The 13,721-nt window shown below is 52.3% G+C and overlaps 1 protein-coding gene across 4 annotated transcripts; it reads right to left on the bottom strand.

The window, feature by feature from the left end:
• Positions 1-199: 199 nt before the first annotated feature.
• INCA1 (inhibitor of CDK, cyclin A1 interacting protein 1) lies at positions 200-13,301 on the bottom strand. 4 transcript variants are annotated; one of them, XM_062174835.1, is made up of 7 exons: positions 13,202-13,301; positions 10,015-10,101; positions 4,023-4,148; positions 2,104-2,143; positions 1,569-1,762; positions 739-877; positions 200-535 (listed from the first exon to the last, which is right to left on the bottom strand). In XM_062174835.1, the coding sequence occupies exons 2-7, from the start codon at positions 10,056-10,058 to the stop codon at positions 389-391; spliced, it is 690 nt and encodes a 229-aa protein (XP_062030819.1). In that variant the 5' UTR covers positions 10,059-10,101; positions 13,202-13,301; the 3' UTR covers positions 200-388. The 4 variants fall into 4 exon arrangements, with proteins under 4 accessions (XP_062030819.1, XP_062030818.1, XP_062030820.1 ...); XM_062174834.1 differs by having other exon boundaries at positions 10,015-10,098; XM_062174836.1 differs by lacking the exon at positions 13,202-13,301 and adding an exon at positions 12,999-13,082 and having other exon boundaries at positions 10,015-10,098.
• Between the last annotated feature and the right edge of the window lie 420 nt (positions 13,302-13,721).

The raw sequence follows: 13,721 nt of genomic DNA, 5'->3' as shown, positions 1-13,721 counted from the left end.
GCTCGGCCGACGGACGTGACTCCGGTCCCAGAGAATGGGGCGGGGGCGGCGGTGCAGTGCTGGAACCCGAGGGGCTGGCGAGGGACGGAGGACGGACCCAGGCCGAGCTCCTGGGAGCTGGCCCTGGAGAAGCGAAGGAGCGCCCCAGCCCTCAGTCCCCGCGTCAGTGCACAGAGAGGACGACGACGCTGGCTCCATTTGCTTGCTCTTTAATAACGCAACAGAGAGAACGTGGGGCTCGGGGCGTTTCCGTGGGCAGGGCAGGGGGCCGTGGGCGTGAATGGCTCAGAGGACGGGACAGGGCTCCGTGCTGGCCGCGGAGGCGATCGCGGTGACCTGGGCCTGGGCCGCAGGCAGCACCAGCATCCTGGGCACAGGTGCTTTCGGCTTACTCCTCAGACTCCAGCTCCATCCCCCAGGGGCGGCTAAAGGGGTCCCTCCTGGCTGTGGCAGCGCTGAAGGGGGCCAGAGAGCTCCACTGCCTGGAGGAGCAGGACACCTCCTGGCCCAGGGGGCTCCAGGGAGACCAAAGCAGCTGTAGACGACAGAAATTGACAGGGGAAAGGATGGGAAAGGAGGCTCAGCGGATTTGCTGGTCCCCAAGCCCGGTACCCCGTCTCCAGCTCTCACCAAGTTTGTTTTTCTTCTTAAATTAGCACTCCCACCTGGCTCTTGGCTTCTGCTGTCTCCACGCAAGACCGAGGACTCACACCAGCCTCCCCCGCCCCCCAGTCATACCTGGGCACTGTCAGGAGCGAGGCCGTGGTCCTCTTCCAGTTCAGAGTATCCCGCGGTGCTGGGGAATCCACAGTCCTCTTCTTCCAGCACCAGGGGCTCGGATGCAGCCCCAGAGCTGCCCCACTGGCCCTTCTTCAGCCTGTGGAGACGGCATTTAGGAGATGGCCAGGCTTCTGGTGTCTAATCTTCACCTACTGTTCTGAAACACTGACCGCTGGGACCCGAGGCACTGCCTTTGACTTCAGCTCTGCACCCGCAGCTCTGCTCATCTAGGACTGCAGTGTGCTCACTCCAGGGACCCAGCAGTGACCCCAGAGCTTCCCACACCCGCCAGTTCTATGGTGTATTTTCCTGTCTGGTGATCCCGTTTCCACCCCTTCCACCTCCTAGGGCTCAGCCTCCATCCCTCAGTTCCCTCTGTCTTTCCGCATTACAAAAATCCATCCCATTTGGGGCCAGAGTTTTGGCTTAGCAGGTTAAGCCACTACCTACAATACCAGCATCTCATATGAGTGCCACTTGGAGTCCCTACTGCTCCACTTCCAATCCAGCTCCCTGCTAATGTGCCCACCACCCACGTGGGAGACCTGTGGATGGAGTTCCAGGCTCCAGGCTTCAGCCTAGCCCAACTCTGGAAGATCTGTCTCTCCCTGTTTGTAACTCTGCCTTTCAGATAAATATATATATAAAACACAAACATTTTAATTGCACCAAACCCACAGTTCCTTCCCAATTTCATTCCTTGAAAGCTCTCAACCCCTTCCTTAGCTCAACACAGCCTGCACCCAAACCCTACTTGGTTCCCAGAGCCCACTGTCTGGCCTCCTTACTCATTGATGGTTCTCTGACGCTTCCTTATGTCCTCCAGATGATAAGTGACAGCCCTGACCCGGGCAGGGATGCTCCCAGGTCCGTGCTGCATTCGCTCCAATTGTGGCCTCTTTCTCTTTCTTCTGCAGAGCACCTCAGGGGGTAGAAGTCCTTCCGGGGGGTACAGGCCAGGCTGAGAGCAACCAGTGGCTCTCTGTGCCAGACAATGGAAAAGGAAATAAAGGAGAGAACTGGGTCTTGGGAGAGCTTGAACTGAATTAGGGAGTCAAGGATCTTGGGAAGTCTAGCTTTGATCTGGAGGACCCTCTTGCATCCCAGCAGGAGGTATTTCAGAGCAGACAGGAGAACAGTGACAAGAAACCTGGTGTCTAGGCCCTCTCTCCTAAGTCTAAAGTCTCCACAGAGTGAAGAGAGGAAGGCCTGGTCAGCGCCCTTGTTGGTGAACACCAGAGGGAAAGGTCATTAGGAGCTGAAGACAGGTGGGAGAGGGTGCACAGTTAACAGAGAAGTGCTGAAGGGCAGACTTTGTCATACCAGCGTGGGCGGAATGTACTTTTCCTCCATCCAGGTGGGACTGTGAACACAAAAAGGGGGCTAGGGTCAGAGGAGACATGCTCCATACATATTCCTCTCTGATGAGTTCTTCCAACCACCTTTCTGGCACTAGGGGCTAAAATGTCTGTCAGCCAGTAGGAAATTCTGCCCAGGCCTGATTGGTCTAAGAATTTATGGTAGTTAAAAATTATACAGTCTGGGATGGCCATTTGGCTTAGTGGTTAAGATGTCGCTTGGAGGGGCCAGCGCTATGGTACAGTAGGTTAAGCCTCTGCCTGTGGTGCCAACATCCCATATGGGCACTGGTTCGAGTCCCAGCTGCTCCACTTCTGATTCAGCTCCCTGCTAATATGCCTGGGAAAGCAGTGGAAGATGGCCCAAATGCCTGGGCCCCTGCACCCACATGGAAGATCTGGAAGAAGCTCCTGGTTCCTGGCTTCAGATAGGCTCAGCTCCAGTTGTTGCAGCCATTTGGGGGAGTGAACCAGTGGACGGAAGATCTCTCTCTCTCTGTCTCTCCTTCTCTATGTTTGTAACTCCACCTCTCAAAAAAATAAATAAATCTTCAACAAATATATGTTGCTTGGAATGTTCACATCAGTGGGCTTGGGTTAGAATCCTGGCTCCACATCTCTCTCTCTCTCTCTCTTAATAAAGATTTGTTTTCTTATCTATTTATTTAAAAGGCAGAGTGACAGAGATTGAAAGAGAGAAAAAGAGAGAGAGAGAGAGAATCTTCCATTGCTGGTTCACTTGCTTAATATTTGCAACAGGCAGGGCTGGGCCGGGCCAAAGCCAGGAGCCAGGAGTCAGGAACTCTATCCTGATCTCCCAGGATGGGCAGGGACTTAAGTATTTGGGCCATTTTCTGCAGGTTTCCCAGGTACATGAGCAGCCAAGACAGGAACCAACGCTCTGATACAGAGTGCTGGCACTGCAAGTGGTAGCTTAACCTACTGAGCCACAGTGCTGGCCCCTGGCTCCACTTTTTTTTTTTTTTTTTTTTAACAATTTATTTATTTGAAAGGCAGAGTTACAGAGAGGGAAAAATAGGGAGGGAGAGAGGGAGAGAGAGAGAGAGATCTTCCTTCTGCTGATTTACTCTCCAAATGGCTCCAGGAGCTTTATCTTGGTCTTCCATGTGAGTGCAGGCGACTTGGGCCATCTTCTGATGCTTTCCCAGGTGAATTAGCAGGCAGATAGATTGGAAGTGGAGCACCCAGGACTCACACCCGCACTCATGTGGGATACCAGCATTACAGGTGACGGCTTAATCTGCTGTGCTATAGTGCCTGCCCTGACTCCACTTCTGATCCCAACTTTCTGTCAGCAGGTGATGGCTTAAAAACCTGGGTCCCAGGGCCACTTTGTGGCAAAGCAGTTAAAGCTGCTGCCTGCAGTGCCCACATTCCATATGGATGCCAGTTCAAGTCCTGGCTGCTCCACTTCTGATCTTGCTCCCTGCTAACATGCCTGGGAAAGCAGAGGAAGCTGGTCCAAGTCCCTAGGCACCTGCATCTATGTAGGAGACCCAGAAGAAGCTCCTGGCTCTTGGTTTTGGATCAGCCCAGCTCTGGCCATTGTGCTCACTCTCTCTCTCTCCCTCTCCTTCTGCTTCTTTGTAACTCTGACTTTCAAATAAATAAATCTTGAAGAAAAAAAAAGCCACTTGGGTCCCTGCAACCCATGTGGGAGATCCGATTGCATTCAGGGCTCCTGGCTTCAACCTGGCTCAGTCCCAGCTGTTTCTGGTATTTGGAGAGTGAACCAGTAGATAGAAGCTGTCTCTGTCTCTCTGCCTTTCAAATAAAATGAAAATAAATAAATAAAAATTTTAAAATTGTACAATCTTACCTTCCCACCCCAAGTTAGTCCCCACCTTATCCTTCTGTACTCACCTGGGCCTTTGACTAAGGTTCTCCCAGAAGACATCTCCGTAACGCTGGGACATCTCCAGAACCCTGGGTACAAGGCTCTGGGAAGGTAAGCTGGGCGATGGAGATCGGCTGACCACCCTGGAACACCTGAGGTAAGGACAAAGTAGGCTTGGGCCTGGTTCTTCCCTTACCCAAGCATTCCAGGTGTTCATCCTTTCCATGGGACCATGCAGGTTCCCTCAGGCCATGTCCTCTATCTGCATTTTAGCTGAGAAAGGTGGTGAGGACTTCAGTATGAAAGATTAGAACTAAGGTGGGGATGGAGATTAACTATTGTTTGAGCCTCAGATCTCACTGAAGCTCAACTTCTATACCTTATAGCCTTATTAGCAAGCATGGTTGTCAAAGAAGAGGGTCCTGGCCACACAGGGTGATGTGACAATGTTCCTTTAGGTCTATGCAAGGATCCACAAGAGAGAACTCTTTACTCCTACTTTGTGTCCCCATCTCATAAGTACTAACATTCTGGTAGATAGGGAGGGGTATACAGAGCTTTTTGAGAACAGTGCTCACCACTTCCAAAGTCCCCAGCTGAGTGATGTCTGCCCTCCCGACCTCTAGGAAGTAGAGTGTTCTAGGGCTTAGACCTGGAGCCCTTTATCTGCTCTGTCTCTCCTTAGATGACCTCACCCAGTCCCATGACTTTAAACGCCTCCAATGTGCTGATGACTTCTAAATCTCAGTTTCCAGCCCTGGTTTCTCCCTCAGCATCTGCTCCCCAGGCTTCCCAACCCCAAAACCCACTTGCTTGAGCTCCAAAACCTACTATATATTTACAGTCCCTCATCTCCCATAGTCAGTTTACCAGCAAGTTCACTTGGTTATATATGTATAATATGCCCAAATTTGACCACTGCTCACCATTTCCATTCCCACCACCACATCCCAGGTCATTTTGCCCTTCCTGTACTGTTCAATGGCTTCTTTCTCCTCTCCCTGCTTCCACTGTCATCCATGCACAATCTGTTCTGTGCAGAGAAGTGAGAGTAACCTTTTAAAACCATTTGACATGATATAAGTTTTGAGACATACTTCAAAATAATCTGGGGTGGAAGGGGCTGGACAGGTGCAGAGATGATTATCTGTATAATGATAATTACTGAAGTTGACTGAGAAGGGTCCATCTGGTTCAGGAAACGAATTTTTCCATTTATATATTTGTTTGAAATTTTCCATAATAAAACAGTTGAAGAAAAAAAAATCTGTTTAAGTTGCTTCCTACTTAAACATTTGACAGATTTCTATTAGATTTTATTTTAGGACAAAATTCTATTTTCTTTGGAATAAAATTCAGTCTTTTCAATGGCCTAGAAGGTCCTGTATGACCTGGCCTCTGCCTAACTCTGGCTTTTCTCTCTGCTTTTCCCTTGATCACTAAGTCTCAGTACATTGGCCAGCTTCCTGTTCCTACAACACACCAAACTTGTTTCCTTCTTGGGGCTGTTTTGTTTTCTTTTTTTTTTTTTTTTCTTTTTGAAAGGCAGAGAGACAGAGACAGAGATAGATCTTCCATCCCCTGGTTTGTTCCCCCAAATGCCTGCAATAGTCAGGGCCCCAGCCAGACCAAAGCCAGAAGCCTCAGAGCCAATCTAGCTTTCCCATATGGATGGCAGGGACTCAAGCATTTGAGTCATCACTGCTGCCTCCCAGGGTGCACATTAGCAGGAAGCTGGAACTAGAGGTGGAGCCAGACTTAAGCTCAGGTGCTCTAATGTGGGATGTGGGCTTTCCAAGTGTTCTCTTAACCACTGTTCAAAATGCCTGCCATCTAGGCCGGCACCGTGGCTCACTTGGCTAATCCTCTACCTGCGGCACCGGCATCCTGAGTTCTAGTCCTGGTTGGGGCACCAGATTCTGTCCCGGTTGCTCCTCTTCCAGTCCAGCTCTCTGCTGTGGCTCGGGAATGCACTGGAAGATGGCCCAAGTGCTTGGGTCCTGCACCCCATGGGAGACCAGGAGGAAGCACCTGGCTCCTGGCTTTGGATTGGCGCAGCGCAACAGTCATAGCGGCCATTTGGGGAGTGAACCAACAGAAGGAAGACCCTTTTCTCTGTCTCTCTCTCTCTCTCACTGTCTAACTCTGCCTGTCCAAAAAAAAAAAAAAAAAAAAGCCTGCCACTTACCACCCTCCCCCCCCCTTTTTTTTTTAAGATTTTATTTATTTATTTGACAGGTAGAGTTACAGACAGTGAGAGAGACAGAAAGAGAGGTATTCTTTCTGTTGGTTCATCCCCCAAATGGCTGCTACGGCCGGTGCTGTGTCGATCCGAAGCCAGGAGCCAGGTGCTTCCTCCTGGTCTCCCATGCAGGTGCAGGGGCCCAAGCACTTGGGCCATCCTCCACTGCCTTCCCGGGCCACAGCAGAGAGCTGGACTGGAAGAGGAGCAACCGGGACTAGAACCCGGCTCCCATATGGGATGCCGGCACCGCAGGTGGAAGATTAACCAAGTGAGCCACAGCGCCGCCGGGCCCCACCCTCCCCTTTTAAAATTTGTATTTATTTGAGGGGCAGAGAGACAAAGAGAGGAAGACAGCTCCTATCTTCTGATGTACTCCCCAAATGCCTGCAGCAGCCCCCAACTGTGGCCAAAGCCAGGAGTCAAGAACTCAGTCCAGGGTAGCAGGAATTCCTTCAGCCATCATCACTGTCTCCCAGAGTCTACAGCATCAGGAAGCTGGATACTGAACCTGGACACTTAGATTTAGGATGTGGGCATCTAAACTGCTATGTCAAACACCTGCTTGTTGAGGTTTTTTTTTTTTTTTTGACAGGCAGAGTGGACAGTGAGAGAGAGAGAGACAGAGAGAAAGGTCTTCCTTTTGCCGTTGGTTCACCCTCCAATGGCCGCCGCGGTAGCGCGCTGCGGCCGGCGCACCGCGCTGTTCCGATGGCAGGAGCCAGGTGCTTCTCCTGGTCTCCCATGGGGTGCAGGACCCAAGGACTTGGGCCATCCTCCACTGCACTCCCTAGCCACAGCAGAGAGCTGGCCTGGAAGAGGGGCAACCGGGACAGGATCGGTGCCCCAACCGGGACTAGAACCCGGTGTGCCGGCGCCGCAAGGCGGAGGATTAGCTTTGTTGAGCCACGGCGCCGGCCTGTTGAGGTTTTTTAATCTAATACTTCTCCCCCTTGATTCTAATCTAGACTAGCTCCCTCTTATTTGAAGATCTCAATTTGGGGCCGGCGTTGTGGTATAGTAGGTTAAGCCTCTACCTGCAGCACCAGCATTCCATATGGGTGTTAGTTCTAGTCCTGGCTGCTCCTCCTCCCATCCAGCTCTCTGCTATGGCCTGGGAAAGCAGCAGAGGATGGCCCAAGTGCTTGGGCCCCGGCACCCGCATGGGAGACCTGGGGGAAGCTCCTGGCTCCTGATTCAGAGCAGCCCAGCTCCAGCCACTGCAGCCATTTGGGGAGTGAACCAGTAAATGGAAAACCTCTCTCTCTGTCTCTCCCTCTATCTGTAACTCTACCTCTCAAATAAATAATCTTTTAAAAAAATCTCAATTCAAATTCTCCTCTCTAGAATAGTCTTCCATAGTCATTTTAAGTAACCCTGTATCTTCTAAGAAATATACTATATTATAGTATACTCCTGTGTGTTTTTTGTAAGATTTATTTTATTTATATGAAAGTTTGAGTTACAGAGAGAAAGAGAAGGAGAGACAGAGAGCTATCTTCCATCCACTAGTTCACTCCTCAAATGGCCACAATGGCTAGAGCTGGGCTGATCCAATGCCAAGAGCCCGGAGTTTCTTCTGGGTCTCCCACATGTGTGCAGGGGCCCAAGGATTTGGACAATCCTCTGCTGCTTTCCCAGGCACATTAGCAGGGAGGTAGACTGAAGGTGGAGCAGCCGGGGCTCGAACTGGCACTCGAATGGGATGCCAGCATCACAGGTGGTGGCTTTACTCACTAAGCCACAATGCCAGCCCCTATACCTCTGTTTTCTTAAAAGATTTGTTCATCTGGGAGCCAGTGTTGTGGCACAATATATTAAGCTGCCTACAATGCCAGCATCCCATATAAGCACCAGGTTCAAGTCCTACCCACTCCACTTCCAATCCAATTTCCTGCTAATGTGCCCAAGAAAGAAGCAGATGATGGTCCAGATGCCTGGGCTCCTGCCACCCATTAGGGAGACCCAGATGGAGTTCTGGGCTTCTGGCTTTGGCCCGGCCCAGCCCTGGCCATTGCAGCCGTTTGTGTATTGAACCACTGAATGGAAGCTCACCAAATGGAAGCTTTCTCTCCCTCTTTGTTGTTCCGCCTTCCAAATAAATAAATCATTTATTTATTTATTTATTTGGAAGGCAGAGAGTGAGAGTGAGAGACAGTAAGAAAACAACAGAGAGTAAGATCTTCCATCTGTTGGTTCAGTCTCCAGATGGCCATGGCTGGTCCACCCAAAGCCACATTCCCAAAACTTCATCTGGGTCTCCCAAGTGGGTACAGGGATCCAAGCAGTTGGTCTATCTTCCACTGCTTTCCCAGGCACATTATCAGGAAGCTGGGTCGGAAGACGAGCAACCAAGTCTCAAACTGGCACTCTGATATGGGATGCCAGTGTCACCAAGTGTTGGCTTAACCTGCTGTGCCACAATGCTGGCCTCTCTTGTTATTTTTTTCTTCATGGTAATCATCACTAGCTGAAATTGTATTTATTTTATTTTTTATTAAAAAATCTCTGGGGCCGGCGCTGTGGTGGAATGGGTTAATCCTCCGTCTGCGGTGCTGGCATCCCATATGGGCACCGGTTCGAGTCTTGGCTGCTCCTCTTCCAATCCAGCTCTCTGCTGTAGCCTAGGAAAGCAGTAGAAGATGGCCCAAGTGCTTTGGCCCCTGCACCTGAATGAGAGACCTGGAAGAAGCTCTGTCTCTTGGCTTCAGATAAGCATAGCTCTGGTCATTGCGGCCATTTGGGGAGTGAACCAGTGGAAGGAAGTCCTTTTTCTCTGTCTCTCCATCTCACTGTCTGTAACACTATCTCTCCAATAAATAAATAAATAATCTTAAAAAATTAAAAAAAATGTAGGGGCTGGCACCTGTGACATAGTAGGTTAAGCCTCTGCCTGTGGTGCCGGCATCCTATGTGGTACCAGTTCATGTTCTGGCTGCTCCTCTTCATATCCAGCTCTTTGCTAACGGCCTGAGAAAGCAGTGGAAGAAAGGCCCAAATGCTTGAGCTTCTGCACCCATATGGGAGACCTGGAAGAAGCTCCTGGCTCCTGATTGGCCCAGCTCTGGCCATTGTGGCCATTTAAGGAGTAAACTAGCAGATGGAAGACCTCTCCCTCTTTCTGTCTGTAACTGCCTCTCAAATAAATAAATAAATAAATCTTAAATTATTTTTTAACTTGAAATCCATTGAGATAGAAGGACGGAGAAACAAAGATCTTCTATCTGCTGGCTTACTCCTCAAATGTCTGCAATAGTCAGATTGGGCCAGGCTGAAGCCAGGAGTCTGGAACTTAATTCAGGTCTCCCATGTGGGTGGAAGGAACTCAAGTACTTGGGATATCGCCTGCTGCCTCCCAGGTGGGACATTAGCAGGAAGCTAAAGTCAGAAGCAGCACCATGAATCAAACAATGGCACCTGGATAATGGGAGGTGGGTGTCCCAAGCAGTGTTTTAACCACTGGGCCAAATGCCCACCCCCATTCTTTATAATATTATATAACTATATCTTCATATAATTTTATGTTACACATTGTCTTCTACTTCTGTAGAAAATAGGCTCTATCAGAGTAGGACCCCTGTCTTGCTAGCTACTGAATCCCCAGTGCCTAATACAATGGGTAGAAGATTATAGTGAAAAACTGTTACACAGAGTGATAAATCCCCTGAGATGAGGCCCTGAGTTTCCTGTTCTTTATTTCCTACTCCGGAGGAGCCAGCCATGCAATCTTGCCTCCATCCTGTCCCCATCCTCCCCACCCAGTAGGGGGGACTCACTTGGCAAAGGGGATGAGGTTGTCTCCATATTCCTGTACTTGCATGACTGGACTGGGCTAGGTAGTCAACTGAGTCTCCTCCTTGCTGCTGGGAGAAAAATGGAAAACAAATCACTCACTATGCAACGGCTGTAGGGATGAGACCAATTTAGAGCCTGGAAAGCAGATGTGTGCATCCTGAAAAAGCAAAAAAGAGTTTAAAAGGTATTTCTAATACTCAACTGTTAGCTGAACCTACAGGAGGAAGATGGTAAGCATGGGGAAAGTGGATTGTGGTAAGACATAAAGGAGGAAGTACATTTTCTAAAGCTACATATATGCAGCAAGTAAAATCTGCAGATGGCTTTCAAGTGACTTAAAAGGTCATAAGAAAGGATGAAATGAAAAAAATGACAGGTGGAGACTGAATGCAGCAGAGGCATTTGGGAGCAGCTGGCATAGACTTGGTGGTTGGGGGCAGTTAGAGAAGTGGTGGAATTGAGAGATGGTAAAAGAATCAGGTACGAGTAGCTGGTGGACGTTTGGTTGGAGAGAGTAGTCAGTTGGCAAATGGGAAGGAGAAGCATGGGGAATATCTATAGGAAAGGTGAGCAGAGAGGGGGCCAGTGTTGTGGTGCAGCACCCTGTACTGGGACACAAGCTGGAGTCCTAGCTGCTCTGATTCAGATCCATCTCCCTGCTACTGTGCCTGGGAAGGCAGCAGAGGACGGCCCAAGTGCTGGAGTCCCTGCCATCCACATGCTGGAATGGAGCTCTGGGCTCCTGGTTTCTGAATGGCCCAGACCTGGCTGTTACAGCAATTTGGAGAGTGAACCAGTGGATGGAAGATTTCTCTCCCTCTGTCACTCTGCTTGTCAAATAAATCTTGAGTGTGTGTGTGTGTGTGTGTGTGTGAGAGAGAGAGAGAGAGAGAGAGAGAGAGAAAGAGAGAGAGAGAGAGAGAGGTGTCAGTTGTACAGAGCCAGAATTAGGGGCAGTGAAAGACATCCACAGTCAGTCAGGGTGGGCAGGAAAGGCACGTAAGATAGGACAGTGCATATAGGCTGCACAAGGGACAGAAAAAGCTAACTGGAAACTGTTGGAGGCAAACAGCTATTTATCCAAAGGCAGCTGGGGATGGGCTAACAAAAAGTGTCAGAGTTGGACAGAAAGGGCAAGAGCAGTCCAAGCAGGGAATCCTGGGCCAGGAGGAGCTCAGCAGAACACAGGGGGCCACTTGGGGGAACATTATGACTTTGGAGACTTGGGCCTAAGTGGATGCCTTCAATCTAAGGAGAGGAGCCAGCGCTGTGGCGTAGCAGGTGAATCTGCCGCCTGCAGAGCCAGCATCCTATATGGGCACAGGTTCGAGTGCCAGCTGCTCCACTTCCGAGCCAACTCCCTGCTACCGCCTAGGAAAGCAGTAAAAGATGGGCCAAGTGCTTGGGAGACCCAGAAGCAGCTCCTGGCTCCTGGCTTCAGATCGGCCCAGCTCCAGCCGTTGCTGCCATTTGGGTAGTAAACGAGCAGATGGAAGATTTTTTTAAAAACTATTTTTATGTTTTTTTAGATTTATTTTATTTATTTGAAAGAGTTACAGAGAGGAGCAGAGATAGAGAGGGAGATCTTCCATCTGCTGGTTCACTCCTTGAATGGCCACAATGGCTGCAGCTGAGTCAGTCCAAAGCCAGGAGCCAGAGCTTCTTCCAGGTTTCCCATATGTGTACAGGTGCCTAAGGACTTGGGCCATTCTTTGCTGCTTTTTTTTTTAAGATTTATTTATTTATTTATTTGAAAGTCAGAGTTACACAGAGAGAGGAGAGGCAGAGAGAGAGAGAGAGAGAGAGAGAGAGAGAGAGAGAGGTCTTCCATCCGATGGTTCACTCCCCAATTGGCCACAACGGCCGGAGCTGCGCAGATCAGAAGCCAGGAGCCAGGAGCTTCTTTCTGGTCTCCCACGCGGGTGCAGGGGCCAAGGACTTGGGCCATCTTCTACTGCTTTCCCAGGCCGTAGCAGAGAGCTGGATCGGAAGAGGCGCAGCTGGGACTGGAACCCGGCCCATATGGGATGCCGTCACTACAGGCGGCGGATTCACCCGCTACGCCACAGCATCGGCCCCTCTGCTGCTTTTCCAGGCGCATTAGCAGGGAGCGAAATTGGAAGTGGAGCAGCCAGGACTCGAACCGAAGTCTATATGGGATGACGACGCTTCAGGCAGTGACTTTAACCCACTGCGCCACCGCGCGGGCCCCATGGAAGACTTCTCCCTCCCTCTCCCCCTCCCCCACCTCCACGTCTGTAATTCTTGTCTTTCAAAATAATAAATCTTTTTTTTTTTTTTTTTTGACAGGCAGAGCGGACAGTGAGAGAGAGACAGAGAGAAAGGTCTTCCTTTGCCGTTGGTTCACCTTCCAATGGCCGCCGCGGTAGGCGCGCTGCGGCCAGCGCACCGCGCTGATCCGATGGCAGGAGCCAGGTGCTTCTCCTGGTCTCCCATGGGGTGCAGGGCCCAAGCACTTGGGCCATCCTCCACTGCACTCCCGGGCCACAGCAGAGAGCTGGCCTGGAAGAGGGGCAACCGGGACAGAACCGGCGCCCCGACCGGGACTAGAACCCGGTGTGCCGGCGCCGCAAGGCGGAGGATTAGCCTGTTGAGCCGCGGGGCCGGCCAAAATAATAAATCTTTAAAAAAAAGTTTTTTAAAAAATCTAAGGGGCAGGATGGGCCTTCAGGAAACCTGACGCAGGGCAACAGGAGGGCCACGCAAGCCTAGGAGGGCAGATGAGGACCCGAGGGGCCGGGCTGGGGCTGAGTCTGGGTGCCCCGATGGGGAGGGGGCGAGGCCTGCCTGGGGGGCGGGCCAGGCCTGGGAGCACAGCTTGGGCCTGAAGGGGTCAGCGGGACCCTTGACAAGCGGACGAGGGCTGCCCGGTCCTCCGGAACAGCCAGGCCTGAGGGCGTAATCGGGTGTGAGAAGCCCAGCTCCTGAGGTGGCGGCCCCGCACCTGAGGCGGCCACGCTCGGTCGGAAGGGGCAGCCTGGGCCCGCGAGGGCGACTCCGGCCTGAGGCGGCACTCCCGGCCTGAGAGGGCGGCTCCGGCCTGAGGCGGCGGCCAGGGCTGCCGGGGCTGCCTAACTTGAGGGCCCGGCAGGGACAGACAACCCCCGTGGCTGCGCCGCCGCCGCCGCCCGCACTTGGCCCCAGCACCTGAGGCAGCTGCGCGGTGAATTCTAGAACGATGAGTCCGGCGGGGAGGAGAGAGGCGGTCACCGGAGTCGAGGGAGGCGCCGGCCGGTGCCGCGCGCTAGGGGCGGGGCCTGGACCAAGCCGCCTCGGGGGCGGGGCCGGCCAGAGGCTCCGCCCCCCTCGGGCGCGCCTCCGACGGCGGGCGGGCGTGCGCGGGTCCCGGGCTGGGGGGGGGAGTGGCCCCGGGGTCCGCCCCCGCCGCGCCCGGCTTCTCAGGCCTCCCTAGGCTTCCCGACTCTCGGCCTCCTGCCCACCCTTCTGCCTCCTCCCCTCGGCTGCCAGGTCCCGGTTCGGTGGGCCCCACAGCCCGGGAGCGTTGCCGCTTTAACAACAGTAGCCCCGGCCGCTCCCGGCCCCTGCTCGGGACAGCGCGCGTCCGCGTCCGCGCGCCCGCGCGCGCCCGCCCGTCCCCCGCCCCTCGCTCCCCGCCCCAGCTCGCGCTGCCCGGGCGGGCGCCGGCCGCTGGCGCCGCTACTGCTGC

The sequence above is a fragment of the Lepus europaeus genome, chromosome 18, assembly GCF_033115175.1.
Source record: "Lepus europaeus isolate LE1 chromosome 18, mLepTim1.pri, whole genome shotgun sequence".
NCBI lineage: Eukaryota > Metazoa > Chordata > Mammalia > Lagomorpha > Leporidae > Lepus > Lepus europaeus.
Note: the sequence above shows the minus strand (reverse complement) of the source record. Positions and strands in the feature narration are given on the sequence as shown.

Coding starts and splice junctions, on each gene's coding strand:
- INCA1 (XM_062174835.1), bottom strand. CDS start 10,058: ATGCAAGTACAGGAATATGGAGACAACCTCATCCCCTTTGCCAA. Junction 2,144..4,022: donor AACCTTAGTCAAAGGCCCAG/GTGAGTACAGAA, acceptor TTGTGTTCACAG/TCCCACCTGGATGGAGGAAA. Junction 536..738: donor TCGCTCCTGACAGTGCCCAG/GTATGACTGGGG, acceptor TGTCGTCTACAG/CTGCTTTGGTCTCCCTGGAG.